At 37.5% G+C, this 23707-nt stretch overlaps 5 protein-coding genes and 2 long non-coding RNA genes across 16 annotated transcripts in view; 4 read left to right on the forward strand and 3 right to left on the reverse strand.

Moving 5' to 3' along the window:
• Positions 1-44: 44 nt before the first annotated feature.
• LOC123477484 (conserved oligomeric Golgi complex subunit 2-like) lies at positions 45-3161 on the reverse strand. The gene is made up of 11 exons (XM_045180851.1): positions 2914-3161; positions 2609-2836; positions 2258-2545; positions 1909-2201; positions 1712-1832; positions 1492-1628; positions 1271-1432; positions 1147-1213; positions 843-1083; positions 486-765; positions 45-400 (listed from the first exon to the last, which is right to left on the reverse strand). The coding sequence occupies exons 1-11, from the start codon at positions 2974-2976 to the stop codon at positions 127-129; spliced, it is 2154 nt and encodes a 717-aa protein (XP_045036786.1). The 5' UTR covers positions 2977-3161; the 3' UTR covers positions 45-126.
• Positions 3162-3905: 744 nt separating this feature from the next.
• LOC123477485 (spastin-like) lies at positions 3906-7101 on the forward strand. Of its 7 annotated transcripts, XM_045180852.1 has the most exons (14): positions 3906-4055; positions 4126-4284; positions 4420-4528; positions 4604-4654; positions 4744-4802; positions 4962-5135; positions 5299-5412; positions 5486-5583; positions 5646-5798; positions 5874-5982; positions 6049-6197; positions 6269-6459; positions 6530-6723; positions 6785-7101. In XM_045180852.1, the coding sequence occupies exons 2-14, from the start codon at positions 4167-4169 to the stop codon at positions 6946-6948; spliced, it is 1683 nt and encodes a 560-aa protein (XP_045036787.1). In that variant the 5' UTR covers positions 3906-4055; positions 4126-4166; the 3' UTR covers positions 6949-7101. The 7 variants fall into 7 exon arrangements, with proteins under 7 accessions (XP_045036787.1, XP_045036789.1, XP_045036788.1 ...); XM_045180854.1 differs by having other exon boundaries at positions 4012-4284; positions 5646-5821; positions 5921-5982; XM_045180853.1 differs by having other exon boundaries at positions 4021-4284; positions 4423-4528.
• Positions 7102-8611: 1510 nt separating this feature from the next.
• On the reverse strand, positions 8612-10137 carry LOC116927641 (GPALPP motifs-containing protein 1). 2 transcript variants are annotated; one of them, XR_004396677.2, is made up of 4 exons: positions 9559-10137; positions 9322-9483; positions 9028-9251; positions 8612-8954 (listed from the first exon to the last, which is right to left on the reverse strand). XR_004396677.2 is itself a non-coding variant. In XM_032934685.2 (3 exons), the coding sequence occupies exons 1-3, from the start codon at positions 10033-10035 to the stop codon at positions 9096-9098; spliced, it is 795 nt and encodes a 264-aa protein (XP_032790576.1). In that variant the 5' UTR covers positions 10036-10137; the 3' UTR covers positions 8612-9095. The 2 variants fall into 2 exon arrangements, 1 of the variants encoding a protein (XP_032790576.1); XM_032934685.2 differs by having other exon boundaries at positions 8612-9251.
• A 324-nt stretch (positions 10138-10461) lies between these two features.
• LOC123477488 (small nuclear ribonucleoprotein Sm D1-like) lies at positions 10462-11499 on the forward strand. The gene is made up of 4 exons (XM_045180868.1): positions 10462-10625; positions 10822-10898; positions 11066-11266; positions 11327-11499. The coding sequence occupies exons 1-4, from the start codon at positions 10612-10614 to the stop codon at positions 11407-11409; spliced, it is 375 nt and encodes a 124-aa protein (XP_045036803.1). The 5' UTR covers positions 10462-10611; the 3' UTR covers positions 11410-11499.
• A 2066-nt stretch (positions 11500-13565) lies between these two features.
• On the forward strand, positions 13566-15270 carry LOC123477489. Its single transcript, XR_006652628.1, has 2 exons — positions 13566-13836; positions 13909-15270. It is a non-coding gene; the product is annotated as an uncharacterized LOC123477489 (long non-coding RNA).
• Positions 14920-23707, reverse strand: part of LOC116927605 (protein grainyhead) — a 29412-nt gene continuing 20624 nt past the window's right edge. For all 3 annotated transcript variants that reach the window (XM_032934642.2, XM_032934635.2, XM_032934649.2), the window contains exons 7-14: positions 23293-23387; positions 22644-22700; positions 20007-20108; positions 17347-17526; positions 17208-17257; positions 16904-17120; positions 16616-16680; positions 14920-16461 (exon numbers count right to left, since the gene is read on the reverse strand). In XM_032934642.2, the coding sequence (XP_032790533.2) occupies positions 16332-16461; positions 16616-16680; positions 16904-17120; positions 17208-17257; positions 17347-17526; positions 20007-20108; positions 22644-22700; positions 23293-23387 (896 nt within the window). In that variant the 3' untranslated portion in view covers positions 14920-16331. The remainder of the gene's footprint in view (positions 16462-16615; positions 16681-16903; positions 17121-17207; positions 17258-17346; positions 17527-20006; positions 20109-22643; positions 22701-23292; positions 23388-23707) is intronic.
• LOC123477490 lies at positions 22830-23621 on the forward strand. The gene is made up of 2 exons (XR_006652629.1): positions 22830-23130; positions 23200-23621. It is a non-coding gene; the product is annotated as an uncharacterized LOC123477490 (long non-coding RNA).

The raw sequence follows: 23707 nt of genomic DNA on the forward strand, positions 1-23707 counted from the left end.
TCGCGTGAATTCATCATACTGGATATATGTTGTATCTACAAGTATCGGGTGTGGTACAACTGTATTTCTTTCTCCACTCCAAGGCAATAAACTGAATACAAAATGCCGCACCAATCGTTCGGGGGACTATGCCGGAATTTGGCGAAGGTAAACTTGTCTTGCGTGTTCAACGGCATCCAAAAGAGCCTGTAATTCTGACAATGGCTGGGAAGATAATGAACGGGCCTCTTCGACGAACAAATCGACATCAATGACAAGCTGTATTCGTATTTTATCGTCGTCGCTGATGCCGTTGCCAAGAGTCATCAATGCGGAAGCACTACGGTCCTTACGTAACCGTTTCAGGCTCTCTTCCGTTTTCTGAACAGACGTCAATACATCAGAGACTGCTGCAAAATACCTGAAAGAACACACGTGGTAGGCGGGGTGGAGAGAAAGAGAAGTTGAGCACATAAAATGGGGAAAGTATTTCTTTAATACTTAACTGTACAGATAATGCTTTTATGACCCCATCCGACCACTTTGAAACAAGTTCGGAGTGGTTCACGTGTAGTGCGCGGAAGTCCTTGATTCCAGCTAGCAAATGACTGACATAGCTCGAAGCCTTCGTCGGTGCATCTTTGTTTGTGCGTCGATATAACCTTGGAATATCTGCCACCTGTTTCAAGCGGGTTGCACAGTTACGCTCAACATCGCTTATAATAAGTTGGCTTATTTTTGGTAATATGACGCTTTCAAGATCTGCAACACAGCTTTGAAAAGCACCTAACGAGATGTCAGTCAATTAAGAGTCACGCTGCTATTGAAATTTCTGAGAATCTCGAAATATCATGCATACTTACTTTCAAGTGCTTTATGATTTTGTATGCCCAGTAAAAATAGCTGTTTCCAAGCCACGCCCCAGATCATAGGGAATTCAGCAATAATTAAACGGATGTCACTATCTAGCAGGACCAACTGGTGTTGCGTAAATTTTGCTTGGTGTTGCTGGGTCCCCAATACATCCATTTCAGTTAACCTGGCGGTACTGCCTGACTGAACTAACGACGTTGCTGGATTGCTTGTCTCAGTACCCTTGAATTGCTATATGATTAAAGAAGCTAAATTGATTGACGAAAGCTAAATGGAAATAAATTTGATTTTTACTTCGAACAAAATTTGGGAAATTTTTTGTTTGTAACGGGCAATCATTTGAAGGGACAACTTCCAAAACCTGAAATCGTATTATGAGAGTAAATAAGGCAATAAAAAATCTGAAGTTTTATCACACCTGTGAGCTAAAGGTGGAAGGTAAATATTTTGATCAAAACACGACACCAAAGCGTTTAGAAGAACTTCAGTGGTTTGAAAATTACTTCGACTTTTCTCTGCTGATGATTCGTTGAAAGGGGTTATGAGACTTTTTTCGAGGGTACCAGCTAACTCTTGAAATCTAAAAATACCGAAGACCATGAAAACCTAAGTTATACATGATTCATTTGATAGACTTACCGCATTTGGAAGTAAACAGGTAAATTCCACCGTCTCATTAAGGAATAAAACATTGGATCATTTTTTACGGAACGATTGCAGGAACGATTTGACGAGTCTTCCAGGTAGTCAATAAATTCCATCGTACATTTGTAGCGCTAGACAACAAAAAGTTTTAACAACTGAAGCCCATTAGACAGCTTATTAGAAGTGTAGTCATTTGATTACACAGCTAACTTACTTTGTGAAACAAATCGGGATTTCCTTGCGCAAAAATGCAGTCTAGATCAGAGACAAGAAAACCATAGAATTCTGGCCACAAACAATCAACAACGAAGGCGAAGCCTTGCAAACCTTCAAAACTGGAAAGTCATGAACTGATTATTAACAACCTTCTGAAGCGTAGAAGAATTTAGCTATTGCTGAAACTTTTATTACCTCCTGCTTATTTCGATAACATCCTTCAGCTTTTGCTTTATAAAATCTTTTAATTTATTAAGAAGTCCATATAAATCCTGTGGATCCTTTCGTAAGGAGCTGTTATTCAAAATTTTTTCAAATGCTGGATGAACAAGATGAATCCGGACAAGGTGAACTGCTAGTTTGCACTGATCCAAAGTAACAAACGTATGCAGAGCTTTTTGAAGAAAATCCCGCTTTCGACATTCAATTCCATGCAATAGTGTGTGTTCCAGACACTTCATTAAACTTGACTTAACATCGGCAGTTCTCTGGAAAAGCGTTATCGAGAAACAACGATCCAGTTGATGTAATTATAATATGGTACCTTCTGCAAATCTGCAATCATTAGTGGTCCACTGCTACACTTTAAAAGTAAATGTTGCAACTGATTATATTCATTTGCTGCTCTTCCAATTACATTTCCTTTACTACGATCTTCTTCTAATATAATTGTTTCAGACTTTGCAAGACTAAGAAGTTTTTCTAAATTGTCCAGTGATGTAGGAATTTTCATCAGACATTCTAAAAGGAGTTTTTGCTCCCTTAGGCATTGCCGTTCACTTAAATTAATTAGCAGAGTGCTATGGGCATCATCTAGCACTTTCTTTACTGTCTATAAGTAGAAGAAAATATGTGGTCTTTTGCCCTTTAATACTGTATTTTGTTGTGCACTCACCAAAATTTCAGCATGAATAGAAGTTAATGGCTGTTTCAAATTTGAAATTGCAATATCAAGCCCTACTAAATTTCCTGAAAGATTGACAAAATCTGCATAATCTCTGTTAATTAATTCAATCATAGCGGATCTCAAAACTTTTAAATAAGATCCAAGATCATCCCTTAAAACTTCCAAGGGAACAGAATTCCATAGATCTTGCAAAAAGACATCTGCTGAGAAGCTGTCCTAAATTTTTTGTTAGAGATAAGTAAACGATTCGACACGTTTGACAGTGACTTAATACGAAATGCAAAAACAAATACTTGAATAAAAATTTCTCGTTTGAAGCAAACCCCCGGTGGTGTTGCAGGGACGACAGATTCCATGTCGAAGTTCTTGAACTTACGACGTTATGTACTTGAGCCTTAAGTGACCGACAAATGCTTTCTTGCAAAATTTCTTTACAGAGCTAAACTGCAGAACCACCAGGATTAGCACCAAATAAATAACAATCAACAAAAAAAGCAGTCGACGTGGCAACTTTTTGAGTCAAAACAGACGGAGAGCCAGAGGGCCAAAGCTTGCCAACCGAGATCTGTTCAAAATTAAATCAAACAGAAGCTTTCCTGCAAAGAAGTTCCTTCAGTGATCTAATAAATAAAATTTAATTTGTTACGGTGCTTGCGGAAAAAAATTGATCAAAGGATATGAAAGCTTAATTCTGTTAACCTTGATTAAATGTGTTTTAGTTTTACAATCAGTAAACAGATTAACTAATTTAAAGTTTAAAACTGAAGAAAATAAGCTTTGCAAAGCAAACATTGTTCTGCAACTAAATAAATTTTATTTAAGTGTTTTTCAAAGTAGGAGAATGGTGGGTTCAAATAAAAAAAAAATACGCTAATGAAGTGACATCGGGTTTATAGCAAAAGGGAGCAAATAAAATAAGCCTCGTCCCGGCCAAGCACAAATTCCCGATTCCCCAGAACTAGGGAGATTTCGAAGAAAATTTGCTCGTTTATCCATCCAAGTCATGCAGACAGGCTAAGACAGGTGACGAGAAGAGAGATTGGAATAACAAAAAAATTGCGTACAAAACCGAATTTCGTATAGTTTAATCATAGCTGAAATAATAAAGAAAATAATTCTCTTGAAGACAGAGTACGAAATAAACGTATCAAGTCACGGGTCTTAGTTTCAGTCTTAACTCTTCTGTTGAGTTCATGAGTACGTCGAACGGTCAAAGTAAATCCAAACGCGTGACCAAAAACAAAAACTTCGAAATATCTCATTTTTGTTTATGGCCGTTTTCTCCATTTGTGATTTAAAAAAATACTTTTTCATATTTTGTTATAAGGAAGACGGAACGCAACAGGAACGATTTATCTTTATTAAAATTTGGCTTTGTGGCATTGCAAGTTTGCAACAGTTGTGTCTGGCCATCTCTGTTGACATCTACCAAATTGTAGTACCAATTTTTCTTACAGATCTATATATATAGACTTCCTTTTTCTCTCCGTTTTTTTTTTTTTTAGTTTTCTACTTCCAATATTTGCCTTGATACGAAAATTTTAAAATGTGGAATTTGACTGGTAAAGGGTCTTCTAGTGATATTTTTAATAGACAACAACAGTGTCATATAAAAGCATATGGACTTGTTTCGCGTGCTCTGAAACTTGATGAACAAAACCTGAGTAAGTTATCAAGCTACGTCATTTTATATTTTTTCTTCTATTTTTATGGATATGTCATACAGTTCAGCTTTTTTTTATTTTCTTTTCCATACAAGAAAAAGTAATCTGTTTTTCTCTATGTCAAAATGGATGAAGAAGACAGGTCCCTAGTCATTGATTTGTATACTGAAGGAATCAAGGAATTGGAATCTGGAATAAGCATTCAAATAGAAGGAATTGGTGAATCCTATGAAAAGGCTAAGAGGTAAAAACACTAAGATCAGCCTATCATAAAGCAAAAAATAAAAAATTCCTTTGTTTTGACATGTCTTCTTTACAGTTGCATTAACTTGCATAGTCGCATTCTAAAGTTGCTAATTCCTATAATGCAGTATGATTGTGCTAATCTTTAAAATATTTCACAGAAATTTGTGTCTTGGATTAACTTTTCTGTATAAATTTTTGAAATGCTGAATTTAGGTTACAAGAAAAAATGAGAACCACCCTGCAAATGGCAAGAGATCGCCTAATTATTTTGAGTAAGCAGTTTGAATTGTTTTGAAGTAACACAGTTTATTTGCCTTTTGCAGCGTTCTTTCTTTTTTTAATCATAGGCTTGTTTGGATATAAGTGATGAGAAAACTCTTTAATTTGCTGTGTCTATCCCAAAGTAACTTATTCGTTTGTGTTTGCTATAGAAGGTGTAAGCGATTTACATAATCTGCCTCTCGCTGACCAGGAGGAAGAATTAGAATCTGTAGAATATATGCCCAACCATAGAAGTACAACTGAAATAAAACAGCAAATTTTTGACCAATCTAAGGACTTGGCAAGTGTTCCACACCCACCTGGTGCTACATGTAGTCGCTCTGGTACCTATGTTATTCTGTATTTTGTTCCTGTTTTGTATTTTATTATTATTATCTATTTATTTATTTTTTATTTATTTTTTATTTATTTATTTTTTACTTTTTATATTATTATGATTATTATGATGATTATTATGAACGTGTTTGACGTTTAGTATAATCTTAGGGACGGTTCGAAAGCAAGCCATGACACCTGTGCGCAGAATTAATGCTGCAAAGCCAAACGTCGTTTCTGCATCTCAATCAGCTAATAAAAACAGTCCAATAACTAAAGGAGGAGGTAAAGCAACCCTAACCGTTTTATTGCTTTTCTCTGAATACTTTAATCTCAATTTCAATTGTACTTGTTTTAGGTGTGAAATGTCATACCGCTATTACTACTATCGCCAAAACAACGCCTCCGACTAGACTGCCTACTGTTGCAAGCAATCGCCGCCCTGCACTTTTGCCTGTAATTACCTAGTGGTATAGAAACCCATAACCTGTTTACATAATCCTGGGATTCTTGCACAGACGCCGCCTAGAGCCCCGGCCTCCGTTTTAACCAAGCGGACTTCAAAAGTTTCCACAGTAAAAGGCGTCGACTCAAAACTGGTATCTTTAATCTTAGACGAAATTGTGGATGGTGGTGCGGATGTTTCTTTTGGTGATATTGCCGGTTTGCAGGTAGCTAGAAAACCTTTACTTCGGTAACTTTAAATGTGTGATTCTTTTTATTGCGCATGATATTGGAAACTGTAGCAAGCCAAGCAAGCATTACAAGAAATTGTTATTCTTCCGTCCTTAAGGCCTGAGCTCTTTACAGGTCTTCGGTCCCCTGCCCGTGGTCTCCTGCTTTTTGGCCCTCCAGGTAAATCTACACATGGCATGACCCCTACTCTTGGTCTATGCATCACAATGTGTTGAATTTAAATAGGTAATGGGAAAACTCTGCTTGCTCGTGCTCTCGCAACGGAGTCGTCAGCCACGTTTTTTAATATTTCCGCTTCATCTTTAACTTCAAAATACGTCGGTGAAGGGGAAAAACTGGTGCGGGCTCTTTTTGGGGTTGCCAGAGAATTGCAGGTATCTAACTTGTATGGACTGATGAAATAAAATTAGTTGCAATCACAGCTAATTTTCCCTCTCGTGTTTAGCCTTCAATAATCTTTGTCGACGAGATAGATTCTCTGCTATCCGAACGTAGAGAGGGAGAACATGAAGCGAGCCGAAGATTAAAAACAGAATTCCTTTGTCAGTTTGATGGACTTCGCGCTTCACACGAAGAAAAAATCCTGGTAATGGGAGCTACAAATCGACCACAGGAATTAGATGAAGCCGTTCTAAGGTAAGAGAATATCTGAAAACATGCGGCTGATTGAAATATTTGTAAAATTCTTCCACGAAATGTTTTTTAGGCGTTTTCCAAAGAGAATATATATCAGTTTGCCGGACGTTTCTGCAAGGGCCCTACTACTTACGAAACTTCTTTCGAAGCATAACAATCCACTGTGTGAAAAACAGCTTGCTAAACTCGCTCAGCTGACTGATAGCTATTCTAGTTCGGATTTGACAGCCCTGGCCAAAGACGCTGCTCTTGGACCTATAAGAGGTAAAGTTGGTGACATTGATAAGATGATGAGATTTTAACTGATGATAGATTTTCTCTTCAGAACTTGGACCAGAAAAAGTTAAGTTCATGAAGACACAACAGCTTCGTCCGATTAGCATGCAAGATTTCCTAGATTCTCTAAAAAGAGTTCGTCATAGTGTATCGGAATCTTCACTAAACGTCTATGCAAAATGGAATCGTGAATACGGAGACGTAAGCATGTAAAGCAATTTTCAACTAGCTCTATAAGAATTGAAAGCTGCAAAAGGCAATTGTCCTGTCATACCGTAAAAGCTTGCTTCTCTTAATTCTTTAACGCTCAAAAACGATTTTACCAAATCTATACATGTGTATTTTCTAATAAAAGTTTATATAGTACGTCGTCCTATTCTAAAACTCTTGCAGTAGAACCTACTTTTCTTATCTCTTCGTCAAGCGTTACCCCAGACGAAAAAATATTCTGCTATACTTCTGTAACAGTACAAGTTCCTTATTCCGGATTGCGGTAGGCGCAGATCTATGTTCTCAATTTAAAAAGAGAACAGTAAAAATATGACGCCCTGATCCTGATCTAAGCAGTGTGTCTTTGATTGGCTTGAGAAATCGATTGAAGATAGATTGATTGAAGATAAAATTGAAATTGTCAGCGGTCCCTATTTAGCTAATTTTTGGGTTGTCAATGGTCATCGTGGAAATTGAGTCTTTAAGGGCCAGAAACAAGAAAGCAAGTTTAGAGAGACAACGCAGAGAAAAAATTGCGTTGCGCCGCGAACAGAAAACAACCTCTTCAGTTTTGCAGTGGTTTTTTGAGGCGTTTAGAATGCAAACAGTTACACTTTCGCTCTGTTACCTAATAGTATGTCTCTGATTTTCTTATCTTCATTGCTGTTCTTTGATTGGCTTTTAATTACTTGTTTTGTTAATGAATTTGTATTTTTCTGTATGGCATTCCAAGGACGGCCGTAGCCTACTCCAACCGTAGTCCACACGACTAACTGTAAAGTTAGCCTACTGTTAGTAATTGGAAATATACTCTAGGGTACTAAAAATTAATTTTTATGATAAATAAAGTTTCCCAAAAAATTAAGTTTAAGACAAACATCTCTGGATCGGGAAAAAATGTGAAAAAAGACACCATAATGAAAAACAAAAAAAACAAAAAAAAAAAAAACATGAAAACCCAAACAACCTTTTTCTTCTTCATCTTCAATTTTTTTAAGCTGTTCCGTGACACGAATGAATAGCAACAGATTTCCTCGTCCATATTTTTCCCTCTGCCGTACAATCCTTTAGCTTGCATACTTTCCACCCTTCGTACCGTAAGGAAAGAAAACCTACTAAACCTATTGTCGTAATCCGCCAAGCGGTCACCTTTTTCACCCGAATGAAAAGGTAGAGAAGAGAATAAGAAAAATAAAAAACAGAAAAAATTAAGAGAGACCAAGAAAAAGTTAAATAATTATGAGCTTAATGAAAGCAAAAAAGGGAAATGGATAAAATAGGGTAGAGAAGCAGTGAATTGTAAGTCTGAAGAGTGAAAAGTGCGATCAAATCAGCGGATGCTTGCAAGGTAGCTAATTCATTTTAGGAATATGAGGAGTATAGTCAATTGGTCATCGTATATAGTCCTGCCAAAATTAGTAAACCTATCATGGTATGGTAATTTCTCAAATGCTATCCAATGTCTTAAACAATACTTAGAACGACTCCCTTTTCAAGATGGAAGATTTAGTTGTTGAGCTGGCCATTTTTTTAAGGAACAAAAATTCTAAGCGTAAAAAACTAAAAATATACAACTCATACGACGGATAATGGAAAATGAGGAATTTATTACCGTAAACTGTTTTTGGGCAAAACTGAAAACTTACAAACAGAAATTGTCGAAAAATTGTCGAAAAAGGATTGCTGTATTTATAATAGAAAATTCTTTAAAACCAAAAGATACAAAGATGTTTAGTAATGACGTTTGAAATGAAATCGAATACGGATGACAGGCAGATTTAGAGAATTTTTTTCACAAAACAAGTTGCTCCTCACTTGGAGAAAATTGCCGTTCCTAATAGGAATATTTTTTGACGCGAAGTGTATGCTCACAACGGACACTGCACGATGAAAACTTCTTTTCCGGTTCAGCAGCAAAGTCCATACTTATCTTTTAATTGGTTAATTGGTAGTAAATGTTTGAAAGTACGATCCTAATTACAACTTCCTAGTAATTCCAACCATATGTTCTACCAAAAGTAATCTGTTTCACTTGTGGTTCAAAGACTCATGTTTTGGAATTAACTGAGTTACAATTCATACCACAACGATATACTTCAAACATCCGAAATCAGCGGAGGCCCATCGGCTGTGATCAAGGTGCAAGTGTCCTAAAGATACTTTTGGTTTCCGATTTTGAATTTTGAATTTAATTCTTGAGACTTTTTGATCAATGATTTTCGTTTTGCGTCGTCAAGCTTGTTGAGTTTTAAATCTTCGTCCCTATCAAAAGGTTTCCTTTCACTAGGTTTGGAAAGATTGCCTTTCTGAAAAAGAGAACATCAATTATCTTTCAAGGCTTTCCATTGATGATAAGAAATAAAAAGTGAAACTTACTATTTTTTTCAATTCTTTTTGATGCATCTTCAGAAGACTCTCAGATCTCTTAGTTTTATCATGCTCAGCTACAACTTTCTCTAGCTTCTGATTCCTCTTTTGTTCCAAGTAATGCTTCCTCATTTCCCCATCAAAATTGTCTTTTTCTTTGGATACACTGGCCTAAGATGGATTATCATAAAGAAAAGAATAATAATACAACTCAATATTTTTGGTTTTGTTTTGTTAGAATGAAACCTTAGTAGTTGGAGTTGAAGTCCATTGATCTCTTCCAACAACCTCTGGCTTTTCAGATCGATTGAAGGCTCGTGGGCCCAGCCCAAAATTTTTCCTTTTAAGCTCTGGAAGTTCAATCATCCAGTCTTCTCTTTTAGGCTGTTTGCTTTCTTCATCTTCATTGGCACCAAGTAATTTCCTTTTCATTTCAAGGGCTCTATGTTCAACATCAACAAATGAACTATGTTCAGAATTCCCAAAATTTGCTGGCAAGGGTCCAATAACTCTATCATCATCGGATGTTGACTCACTTTCTTCAGTGATTGTTGCTTTTTTTTCACTAGATATCCTCAATCCATTGTTGGGCATATTTTTTGATTGTCCCAAATGGGCGGGAAGTGCTGGTCCATATAGATCAGCATCATCAGAATTCGAATCTGTGTCATTTTCGTAAGCTTTTTTCAGGTGGGGAGGTAGAGTAGGTCCAATACGAGACATTTTCTTTCTCTCTAATGGTGTAGAATAAAAAAGTAAGAAACACAGCCTTGTTTCTGTCGAGGGTATAGCGATGGGTGTCAATTATCTTACACCTAGCAGACGAAAAGCGTTAATTTCTATTTGAAAAAGTTAGGAAGTTTTTAGGCCTGGGCGAGTAAAGTGTCTGTTTGCGCTTGCTACTGCAGTTTTGGGATTTATCCATACTGTGTTCTGTGTAAATAGTTTTCAGCTTACACAAGTTACTTGAAAACATGTTTCAACATTAGAAACATTATGCTAGGATCCTTTTTTAATTAGCTTTCGTAATTTGCATTTCTTTTTCCTCACAGGTGGCGATAAATACCACGCATCCAAAAGCCGCAAAGTGGTTTGTTAATAAAATGGAAAGAAGCCCAATGCTATGTGCAGAAAGGCCTTTGTTAGTATAAAACATGCTTTCCAAATCCAGTTTTGGTTTTTGATTGTAGCGTACCTCGTGCGTTGGCTAAGTTAAGGACTAAAGAAAAAAGAAAACGAATAAATCGTGTATGGTGATTCATGTAATCTTGTATTTAACAACCAACAGATTGTCAAAAAATGAAATTAGTTAGGTAAGTCCTTATTGTTCATCCGCAACATCTAAACTAACGGTTTAAAGCTGCAAGTTTGCTCTTTGTAAAAACCGGTTGGGATGCATCTGCCCATCAATGATGCAATTTGTTTCAATATTTTTATTATTTTTTTTAGATAAATAATGCTGTGTCTTATGTTAATTGAATGGTTGAATGATGTTTTCTTTATTTTTAGGTTTTTGATGAAGTTGAGCCATGAAACAGTCATAATAGAATTAAAAAATGGTACCCAGGTTCATGGAACAATAACAGGTATTTACTTTTTCCTAATATCTTTTGTGTAAGTCTTTAGTTATTCTGTAATTATACTATTACAATCAATAGCTTACAAGTGCTTTTTAAGTAAATGCGCTATTTTTCATTACACATTGTTTTCTTGGTGTGTATGTAATGGTAGCCCCCCGATTCTGCATTTTCAGGAGTTGATGTTGCAATGAACACCCATTTAAAAGCTGTTAAAATGACAGTCAAGAACAGAGATCCTGTTCAGCTTGAAACCCTGAGTATCAGAGGAAATAATATTCGGTATTACATTCTACCTGATTCCCTTCCACTGGAAACCTTGTTGTTGGATGATTCTCCTAAAGCCAAGGCAAAGAAAAAAGATGCAAGTGGTAGAGGTAATTTTTTGCATTTATTTTATTGCATATTTGTCTTTGATCATTTTTATAAATGTTTAGCTCGTGGAAGAGGCCGTGGCCGCGGAGCCGTCAGAGGAGGGCGTGGGAGAGGACGTGGGCGAGCTACGGGTCCTCGACGCTGAAATTTGTAATTTCAAACGCTTTCCATTTTTTCCCCTTTTGAGCAAATGTAAAAGAAGTTTTCATTTGCATTACAAATCGTCATTGTCTTACATGATTTTTTCCACCTTTAGCAGTTAAACTTTACAGTTAACTTATTAACGACATTTTAAGCATTCGTGCCTATGGCTCGGCCCCTCGACGATCGGGCACTATTTTGACCAAAATGCGCGGTAAAAAAAAAAAGGCCAACCGATGCGGTTTGGTTTGTCGCTTTTTTAGAACCGATGGTAACCGCGGTTTGACGGTTTGCACCCGCGGTTTAATGTGATTTTATACGGTTGGCACAACACAATAATTCGGAAATTCTGTTAGGTACGAATCCAATCTTTTTAATATCAAGTTCAATCAGTATCTTCTTGGACACCAAGTCGACATCGTCGAGCAAACAGGCTCTGTACCAAGACCGTAAACGTATGAGGGCTTTTTTGGTTAAGAATCATTCGAGCAATTGGAAAACCATCTTCATGCCCGTACCACATACGAAAAACAATTTCTTGCAATAATTGCACTTAGCTTTAACCTCACTTTTTTTTTGCATAATGCTTCCAAACACATGACTTTAACCCATGTTTTGACTTGAAGGTAGAGCTAGTTGGAAAATTTTGATTACTTTGTTTAATGTTCCTTTAAACTATCTAAATTTAATTCCCTCTTGGTTTACCAAGGCGTTCTACAGGACCTTTATTCCACTCCCTTTTTCTGACTTGATAGCATTTTCTACTAATATCTTGTAAACGGCATTATAGATCTTGATGTTGGATAGCTAGTACCGGTAATTAGCGTCTCGTGGCACTACTAATTATGGGTACAAAATTTTAATTTATTATTAGTGGAAACAACGTGTCATTTCGTGTTTTGTAGGAAAAAAGGGCGGAGCTACACATTTCGCAGATCGCCCCGTTTCCTCCGTGGATCAGCTGATAACTATTGGGGGGCCAGTGCCACCAGTGTTTAATATTTAAAAATCCCTATTGCTTTCACAAATAAAACTTAAGTAAAAACAAAATTCACATTTAAATAACGTTTAACAATAAACATTGAAGAAAAAAAACAAAACAAACATGAACCAGCTGATCGTCTGCTTGGAACAAAAGAAGAAATAATTTCCCGTGATCCCATGTAATCAAGCATTGAAAAAGGGTTGGCTTAGGTGACGGAGACCGTGTTGCAACTTGATAATTATTAGTCTGTGGCTTAACTTTGGCTAAGGGGGCCAACGGTTCGCAAACAACCAAATTATAAGTGGAAAATGTTGGGGGAAAAAAGTCAAATTTATAATTCGATTTTTTATTGTAGATTACGTTTTACGAGAATTTTGCTGTGTGTCCCGGCTTGGAGAAGTATTTCCAGAAAGAGACAGACCCCTCAACTAGCCGATGCCAGGTAATGAACCAAGCCTATATCTGCTGTACAAAAGTTGATAAAAATTATTGTACCTCTATGACCAGACAATATTACGCAATCTATATAAAGCAAAACGAAAGAGATGCAATAGGCTACTATGACTGTATAAATTTGTCGAAGAATGAACTGAAATAGTAAAACGGGTGCTTGCGTGCTTGCATATAACAAAGGCACCAAACGCGAACAATTCAATTCTGGTTCGCGAAAACTTACCATACATAATTGTTTCCCCTATTTTTAAGTAGACCCAGTAAATAAATTAAGATCTTGTCTGTAATTACCCCTAGTCTGCCCAAATTACCCCGAGATCAAATGAGATTACCGCATTTTGGGAAATTACTTGAAGACTTTTCGACCACTAAATCAGTATATTATCTATAAAATACGTCATTTATTTTTGTATTAATTCATTACATTGTCATCCGTCCCAACCATGACACCATGGTTGGTATACTTTACAAACGACCTGAATTTACCTTACGGTTGGGCCTAAATTTGTAGTATATGGGTAAAAATAAACATATAAAAACACCCAATTAACTCTATTTTCAACTGGAAATGGTGTTGAATTGGCAAAAAATGGATTTCTATCGGACGTCCACTATCGAGCCAATTTGGCGTTCCAGGAAAAAAAAGACAGGACCGACTCATCGCAAGAAACTCAATTTTTTGTGCGATTAATTCCCGGTATTTATTTTTTTTCAGAAAAAAATTTGAAAAATAATACTTTTTTTTAACAGTATCATCATTATTTCAGATATGCGTCCAACAACCAAGAATATTGTGGCACACGATGCCTCAAACATCTTGAATCGTGAAGCGAACTACTTCTGGTGTAGCCGAAAAGCGAATCAAGAAAGTGGGACACAGACACAGTATGTGAGAGCTTAGCTATCTGCATTAGCTGACCAAATATCGGAGATACTGATTTTTTTTTTATTCGAATGACCACCGAATGAAAAACCATCAACAAAACGAAGAAGGTAAATATTGCATTTTTTCTCATTAAAAGTTTGGTAGTTGTATTTCTTTTTTTTTTTTTTTTTGTTCTGAAGAAAAAAGGATTATAGTCGGATGCCCCATATCACCAACGAAGGTGAAACCCCAACGACTACGTTAGCGATTAAAGCTGTTTTCCTTTTTTCGTTTAATTCAGTAAACCAAGGATAATTTTTTTCCGGATAAAGTTCTATTCGTTTATACAGCAGGTGCCAAAAATATCCGAACACTTCGTGTTTTCGGACCATTTTAGCATGGATTCAAATGACGGAGCGCGCTTAGCGCGATTGAGAAAAAGGGGTAAAAAATCCACCTAAGTCCATGAAGATAATTTTGTGACCTAATAATAGACTAAGGTATCTAAAAAAAAATTTTTTTTAATTTTTATGACTTGTAGCCGCTCGCCGGCATATCAGTGCATAATTATCCGAACGCGGGTTTTTCCGCCGTGCTTCCTTATGGCACTACGTGTCTTCTTTATTATTTTTTTTAAATATACTAAATATAATACTATCAAAGACTAACTAGGCTTTTTATGTGTTAAAATACGTAATCTACTCATTCCGGCCACTTGTTATGCTAAAACTTAAATCCCTTTTTGGTAATTAATTTTCCCGTGGCCGGCTCTCCTTCTTTGTAAGGAAAAATGAACTGCGTTGTAAAAGGGTGTCATCATACCCAGGGCCTAAGACAACGAAAAATATTGTGTTACATTGAAAAAAGTTAACAGTAGGCTATATTTTTCCAACAATTTAGACTGTCTTCTATTTTAAACTCAATAGATTGTCAAACCCAGTCGCTTGTATAAATCAAGTTCAAAGTCGACGAGACGACTATCATGCTGTTGAGTCTCATAACTCGAGAAATACGATTAATGTATAAACCGGTCCCACAAGTGCAATCCAGCATTGAAGAATGCAGAAGTCATTTTTGATCTCGGCCCGTCGTTTTCTTTTAAAACATCATAGAGCTATCTTTGCGCTTGGTGAAATTAAGTGATTTTAAACAGCATGCGTTATTTTATTTATTGGGTTCGCTTGGGGCTTAAAGTAATTTCAAAGCGGGAGTTTTTGTAACTGTATATTTTACCACTATAGAGAATATAATTGGCTATCGTTAGACGATGTCAAACAAATGTATCTTTGTTGTTTGTTTTTCTTTTTTTTTTTGCCTTTTTTGCGTTGTTTTTTGTTTTGTTTTTTTGTTTTTTTCTAATTTTTTTTGGTTTTTTTTTGCATGCGGCACTTCATTTTTGTAGTCATCGAGAGATGGTGGCAAAATGAAATCTTTGACGAAACTGCATGTGAAACAAACAGAATAATAAAAATGCTAACAAATACCGGGGAATAAAGATAGACGCTAAAAATGTTGCATAAATCAAGTATTGAAAAGATATAGAGGGGTGAACACGAGATTATTTTAAAAAAAACGTACACCGCATGGTTTTAACGTCCTTTGAGAGGCTAATTGACAATTGGCATGGTGAGTGAACGGAGGGCTTTAAGCTCTCAAACAAATGTCAGCACTTGATGCTTTTTGAGCTAATAGTCATCGTAGAAAGGAAGCGCGTCCAGTAGCATGCATATAAAAGTTGTGAGACAAAACGGGGGACAATTGAGACAAATATCATGAATTTTTAAAACATCCGTTTCAAATAGCGACATAGACGAACATTCACTCAGGTATATCCTAGACCATGGTCGGCCAAGCAACTGGACGAAACAGAAAAAAATTATAACTTGATCCGTCATACGACAACATCCGCGTGTACGCACAAATGCAACGCGGGAAGAGAGATTTCTGAAGGAGAGGCATGGCATGATTGGGTTGATCTCATTGGTTTGGCAACAACGATCGACATTTGGCATTGTGCATTATTTAAATACAAATTGACCTTCATCCAGAACTCTAAGCTGCTTCCTAACGTCTCTTTTTCATTTCTTATTATTTAATTTTTTTATCATTATTTTTTTGTTTATATATATATTCATTTTACGGCAGCCGCTTGGCTGATGGAGGACTGAGATAAGAGTCAACAGTCTGAAGAATTGATATGAGAGAGCTACGAGGAGTGAGTGAGCTGCCGTGTTGTATGTTGTATGAGATCAGAGCGAGTGATGTTGGATGATCTACACCACGCAACTCCTTTGATATGCTAGCGCATCCGAAACAATGGGGGAGAATGTAAATGTAAGGTTCTTGTACAAATCCAGACTTTCTGGGCATTACAGGTGCTATTCATCACGGTTAACTATTATAGCAAAACTATGCATCACTGGTTAGAGTCGGTCTAATATCCTTGAAAGTCACACTGAGGAATCAAATCAGAAGGCAAATTATCTCAGATAATGCACAGTGCTGGCAATTTTGTGCTGATGATCATTGATCAATCTAATTTATATGTAGCATATATTGGATGGCGGGACGATGGCTTAAAGTCGGTCAGTATGACAGTTCGAGATTTCGAGTTTTTAACTTTTCACGTGTCGTAGAGCTCCTTGAGAGTGATGTCATACATTCCCTCTTCCGACGAAGTAGTAATTTCTAAAATGAACAGATCCTCGTTGCAGTAATGTTTGAGCATGTCGTCATCAATTTTGGCCAAAATCCTAGAATTGGATGGGTATACAAGATATACATGAATGAGGACTCACTGCCACAATTACCATCAAATCTAGCCATTCATTTCTAATGTGATTATTGAATGCAATCTGCTTCTGTCTATAAGTTACACTATAAGACGTGGTAAAAACGGATAGTTACCCTTTGGCATTTTTCCTGTAGAGCATGTTGATAGTCGACGCAGATAGCTTGTATTTACTCTCAATCTGTTCATAAACAAAGCCAAATTTTAATGCGTTTTTCTAAACAATACCAAGATGTTGCTAATAGCACGCTTAAAGTCTTATTCGATTTAATGTGTAGGTATAATATATATTTTATGACAAGTTTTTGTGAATAAATGGGGCCATTATTGTGATGATTTAAGAGCCGTGCTCTCCATGAAGCTTGTGGTTAAATTTATTATTGGATGACAGGTTCCACACTTACAGCGTCTAGAAGTCCAAGTGATGTTGGTGGCACCAAATGAAGTGGAGTAAAGGCCAATTCATTTTCCTGGCGCACGTATATCATAACTCGCTCGCATGGAGGAGGTGTTAATTTCCGCCTTTTGGCAGCAGGTGACGCATACAGGGTGGCAATGTTACCAGACGCTGCGATAGCCGGCGGTCCTATTAGGTTTGTGTGCGTGTCCAAAAATTCTTTCCTACATTGAAATGAATATTAAAACGATGGCATAAGATAAAAGGGAAAACAACCAATGATGCAATAGGGAAAAGAGAGTGGTTATTACCTTTCATGATCTTGGCCGTAGAAACTTGGAAGTTCCATTGAAGCCCCAAGCTGTAAAGGAAAATCAATTTTATTTATGGAATGGTTTGAATAAAAGGTTACGCATTTCCATGCAAAGGAGAATAGCGAGAAATGTCTACCTTCTCGTGATCGTCGGGTGTAAAGAGAGTCGGTGGTTTCATCAAATCTGCCATGTGGTAGAATTCGGATCGCTCGGCATTGAGATGGTAAAGTTCCTCCAACCGCTTGTTCCGACCTGTGACGACCATTTTCCTTTTTGCTGCTCGTCTCTCCTCATCGCGTGTTTTCCTTTCCGCTCCCTTTACAAAATACATAGTGATATGTTTACAAGTCCCGTTTTTAATCAAAACTTAAAAGTGGAAGGAAAAAAAACCTTTTTCTCAGATTACAATTGCAAATGTCTACGTCTATGACGTTTTCCGCGAATTTTGTGGCCGCTTGGCGTTTCTTAAATTTCAACGTTCTAAAGACATCGCACTTTGGCCAGAATGAAATTAACGTTATGATTTTGGCTGACGTTTCTTGGAATACGATTACTTAGATTTATGATTTTTGCTACCCTACATGGTCTTATTGTTTCACATTAGGTTCTTCTTTTATTCAAGAAGCGCTTGACTATAACGATCTATAAACCTTTCAACGATCACGAACTAAAGTCGACTTTTACGCATCGATCTTTCTACCTTATTCATTTCGGACCAAGGTCTAATCTAGAGCAAAAGTCATTAAATTCGTAGTAGGCGTGGTAACCAACACATTTTCTACTATAATTTCATATCCACTTGATTGACTGTCCACGGGTGCGACTCGATAAGATATAGTACTACAGGTCCTCTCTCATTTTCATGGGTTCGCCTACAGTGTTCCGCAATTTCATTTCGTATCATGAAACAAAATATATATATTAATATGCTTGAAGAAAATAATGGACAAATTCGCCTTTAGTTTGAACCAAAACCACAGGTGAAAATTTTGCCTGTTGAAAAAGGGCGGGTTATTGTTGGGATGACGGTGCCCAGCAGATAAAAGAATATCAAAACGAATGCTGAATGAAGCCTGGCACGCAACCTAGCGATGATGGCCGCAGGATAAAGAGGGTGCGGTCTATCCACGAATCCGTCTAAAACGATTTTTTTGTCTTTTTTTCCTTTTTTTATTTTTAGTGAAGAAATATATTATAGATATGCAAGGAGAACGAAGTCAAGTCAATTCTGTTTCGACGATATCCCTGAACCTGTCGTACAGCCGATTCAATGTAGATGGCACCTAGCAACATATGTTTCTTACCGGCATTCATTAATTGCCCAGCTTGTTCAAACAGTGCAAGAAAATTTCAAGTAATTAAACCAACATGTCGTCTGAATGGTTAAGTCATCCAGTTTTTCAAGCTCTTTAAGTTTAATAGCTGAAAGAAATAGTTGAGTTGATTTGCTAAAAACGAGCTTGACCCTTTTATTACTGTCCAATCCTAATGAGCAAACGTTCGGCCTGGCTGATTAGAATAATCGGTAAGTAAGATCCGAGCTTCTGAAGCCGTCGTGCCAGTGATACAAGATGTAGACCATCGACAAAAACGCACACGACTGCGGTGAAAGCTATTACAAGACATAAGAGAAACGATAATAATTCAGCCAAGTGGTTTTCATCGTTAGTGTTGCTTTCACAAACTATCAAAGACAATCATCCAGTTCTGCGTGCGTTCAGCTTTTATTCATAATTTTGCCGTAAGACGTCTAATGGGTGAAAGTCTCGATGACGGAATGCAAAGTGATTGACCAATCTGACGAATACATGTTTTGTCGTTTTCGTCAGTTCCGTTTCTACTTCTTCGTTTATCGACTCTCCGATTGTCGACTCTTTCGGAACCATGTTTTCTCTAACGCACATTTCAGCCCTGCTTAAATAAACTGAATAATTTGTCGTGATCATCATAATAGAGCTTATCTTGGTTTGCGATAGCCAGTCCATCAGAATTGCTTACAGTATCTGCGCATAGTGAATACCCAAACGCAAAAATGTTTGAATTTAACAGTAGACTCCACATCTTCGGTGAGGACAACAACAACAACAACAACTACAACTACAACTACAAAAAAAGTGCATTGTAGATGTAAAACGCAGAATGGAAACTTCAGGATAAAAAAAAAGGTATCTGAACAACGGGATGAGGTTCAGATGGTTTTCGAGCGTGACTCCAGATTTTCATATCATCTCGTAGAAGATCCATCATGCTGGTGGGGTCAAAGATTACACGTCACTTCTCCGCCCTCCTGCGGTACCGACACTTCTTCTACTATACTCTCTCTCTCCTCTCTTTTTTTCTTCTTCTTATTCTCACTCGCCTTCTTGCTTTCTGACCCTCCCTATCTTATTTTTGCTTTCTGTCGACCATGGAGTCAATCGCAAGTGGCTTGATACAAAAAAAATAAAAAAAATAAATAAATACATTTTTAAAAATGACAAAAAAAAAAAAAAAAAATCAAAATTTCCATGAGACGGATTCGATTGGCTATACAAAACATTTCTTCTAGTAAGCGGAATGCCTGAAATTGAGGAACATTTCGCAATCTCGGCAAAGAAATTTAGAATTCGTCATCGTTAATAAAACCACGCAAATATGTCGATCTACTATTCAATGTGGAAACAAAGGCAATACTCAAGACAGAATGTAACGTCCACTATTTTAACGGAAATGTCAAGATGTAAAGAATCTTGGCGTAGTTCCATTAAAAAAAAGACCATACGATTTGTTTTTGCAGGCGGTAAAGAAAAGTCTTACCTTATCACAGAAAACTTTAACTTGACAATAGCCACGGTGGAAAACTGGTATGGAATCTCGCGGGTCGTCAAACGTGTCAATTTGCAGATGGAGTGGTAAACCCTGATGAACAAAATAAAGCTTTATTATAATAGGCTAGGCCGAGTAAAATAAAAAAATAAATAAATAAAAAAAAGGTGAAAACACATCGTAGACGCTAATAATAAGGCATGGCTAGATCAAATCCCATCCATCAACATGTGCAAGTAACTGGCAGCCCACGGCATGAATCACACAGAGTGTGTTCATCATTCGATTTATTCAAATGATTAAGGTCAGTGAAAATGTGTATGGATAAAGTATGTCTCGAACTTCACCATATCACTATATATAGCCATGGAGGAGCGGTGCCCAGGGTTCAATCGAATCAACATTGAAAATGCGTGTCAGTTTTATGCTTTGAGCCCCGCGGACGAGAGGTAAAGACTTGCGAGTTCAATAGAGTAAAAAAAAAGGGAAAAGAAAAAGAGATGCATATAATACAACAGATCCACACATACACAGCAAAAGAAAAAAAGAAAAAAAAATGAAAAAAATTCTGTTTTGGTATGCTTGCTTTGATGTGCTGTGTGTGTGTGTGTGTAAAGAAAAACCTGGACAGGTGTCCGTCACGGTGAAGAAAAAACGAACGACTGAAAAGAGAGGAGAGAGGGAAAGATGGACGTCTGTAGCTAGCAGATTAAATCAAGGCCTGGCGTGTACAATTGCGATGCCAAGTGACGCATTTCTGGCTATCTGTTTGGAATTGGTTTCCCGCCCCGAACGAAGAAAAACTCTTCAAAGTAAACAACCCAGTGTTATGCAAACAAACATTTTCTACATGTAGTACACGCTGTGGAAACGCCTCGCCTTTCGATTGTTTAACTAACTCTTTCGCGTTTCTCAAACTACTCGGCTTCAGTGTGTCACCCCCCCCCACCCTCCACCCCCCATCTCTCTCTCTCTCTCTCTTCCGCTACGGCGTCAAACAAAAAGGAATGCCAGGGCGAAAGAAAAATGTAACGACACTGATATGTATCGACACAAGGAAGAAAATGAACACACGGTCGCTGTGTATAAGTATATAGTAGCTCGCATAAGATAAAGGGTAGGATTCGGCTCGGCCGCTCACTTATGCGGGAATAACAGCAAGAATGATGATGCCGAGCGATGGCGGCTTAGAAATCAATCAATCCTATTGCTGCAACTCGCTACAGAGGACGTAGACATAAAGAGAGAGAAGAAAGAAGAGTCCAAAGAAAGAGCAGCAAAGGTCTCCCTTCTTTCTCCTCTCCAAGAGATAGTTCATTTGCATAGCAAAGGAGGAAGAGAAAAAGAAAATAAAAATACAAAAATCAAAAAGAGCTGGAGGTAGACAGATAGGGTGAGAGAAATCGGTCCGTGAGAAAACGGCCGAGAACTCGTAGAAGAAAAGAGAAGCAAAGAGACGAGAAGAGAAAAGGTGACACAGACATAGAGGCCAGTCATGGAGGTATTGGAGGAGGGGTTTGCATCAGAAAAAGGGGATGAACATGTGAGCATCGCTTTTTAACTATGGCACAAGGGCACTTCTTTTGATTGGTAACTATTTCACGGATGTTTCACTATAGCAACTACCAGGGCGTTTTTTGTTTTGTTTTGTTTTTTTTTTATCGCTCGTCTCCTGAGAAATGAAAGAGTAAAGCAGATCGCTGTAGTTTGATCTTAGACGGCCAATACACTTCGTATTGGACGTTTTCTTTTTTGTATTTTTGGTTTTTTTTTTTTCTTTATTGTTTTTAAATTTTCAATCCAATGGCGACTTGGACTGTTCCAACCAAATACTAATCAGATTGAGCACATTTTTTTTTTGGACAAAGGAACTCTTGGGTTTCTTCACTTCGATGAGGGATATAAAAGAAGGAGAAAAAAAAAAGCACAAGGTCTTTTTTTTTATATTTTATCAAAGCACGTCCCAGCAACTAGCCAATAGAGAAAAAAAAAATGGAAAAAAAAAGCCAATGGACTTTATATGTTCGAGCTAATTAGATTACTTAAAAGAAATTTCGTTGCAACCCGATTTGAAAGGAGAGAGAAAATACAATGAGAAAGACGATCGGAAATGACAGTTGACGATAGCAAGAGATACTAAATTAAAGCAGTGGTGGTATGCAGAGCAAAGCTATAAAGCTCGGGTGTGCGTTTGTCCTGCGATCGAATCCTAATTCTCGATTTGCATATGAAAGAAGCGACCAGACCGTGTGTACCCTTTCGCTTTTGAGAGCAAAGATGGGGCGGTATAGCGAGGCTGGCAAGAAGAGAAAAAAGAGGGGGTTGAACTGAGCGCAAATCGACCTGATCTTATTCACAGTTCACTGTGTGGCATTACTCAAAGAGAAACTTCCAGTGCATCGATGGACGGTGAAAAAGTATGGCACAGTAGGCCCTCAATGTCCAACCTCTACTTCTACTTTCCCATCGCATAGGTGCTAACACGAATTCAAAAGCGTTTCAACTACACACACATACGCAATTTCTTTATTCCGAGTGCCTGTTTGCTCTCCCCAGCAAATCCCTACCAATAACACAGAGGAATTTAAAAGGAAAACGAAAAAAAGAGGAGCTGTTATTCTCCCTTACCTTCACTCCTTTCTGGCTGCTGAAGTCCGTACTTAGACACTGGACGGCCACGTTGATCTAAACAAAATGCACAAGGACAGAAGGCAAAAAAAGAAAAAATCGATTATGAGACATTGGCGACGTTATCGTCAACTCTTAACTGATTAACACTGTAAAGGCAGCTCGGTTCCATTTCTGTAATCTCAAGCCAACTCAATGTCTCGCTCGTAACCTGGACTGCTCTAGTTTCCCTTTTTGTTTTCCCATGGACACCAGACAGCCATAGCCATGTGAATTAGACTTGTGCGTTTTACGTTGATCCCGATACAAAAGCGCAACATAATACCGAAGATATATACATTGGTATTCTACCAATGCCGGAAAGCTGGCGACTTGTGTGACGTTTGCTCCGACTATACGTGAGACCTTTGCGAGCAAACCAACACTCACGTCAACTAGGGCAAAGGCAACGGATTTCGAAGCGTACATTCCAAGTGCAGCAGTTCAAGTTAAAAATGAAACTCTTTTTTTTTTTCTTGTTTGTTTACATTTTTGAGTTATTTTTCTTGCATTGTAGATACCTCGTCGTTGTTTCGGATCGGCTCGCGCAATTTTTTACGATCTCAAAATTACGAGAGAAATCGACGAGAGAGAAGAATCGAATAATTACCTTTGCTGAACTTTCCAGCGGATTCCAATAGATACATATAGCGTTGTGAGCCACCTCTTCGATGCAGCCAATGAGGCCCGAGCTGTTCTTCGTATCTGGAGACGGCACAAATTCAAATAACAATATATTAGTACATGTCGATTGCGTAATACTGCACGGTTTCAAACTGCTACGTCAGGCAACGATAATATCGTAGTAATGAAAAAATGGAAATATATTCAAATCGGACCGCGTATTCAGGAAGGTAAGTTTAGTTTTCGTAAATGGTCATCATATTCAAATACCTGCTACTGCTGATATTTGCAATAATAACATTCAAATGCGATGAACTTCTTTAGTCAGACTTCTTTTTTTCGCGCCTAAGGCATTCCTAACCTATAGGTCACAGCCAGTTTTCCCAGTTTTTTTTCTTTTT

This window comes from Daphnia magna, unplaced genomic scaffold (genome assembly GCF_020631705.1).
Source record: "Daphnia magna isolate NIES unplaced genomic scaffold, ASM2063170v1.1 Dm_contigs066, whole genome shotgun sequence".
NCBI lineage: Eukaryota > Metazoa > Arthropoda > Branchiopoda > Diplostraca > Daphniidae > Daphnia > Daphnia magna.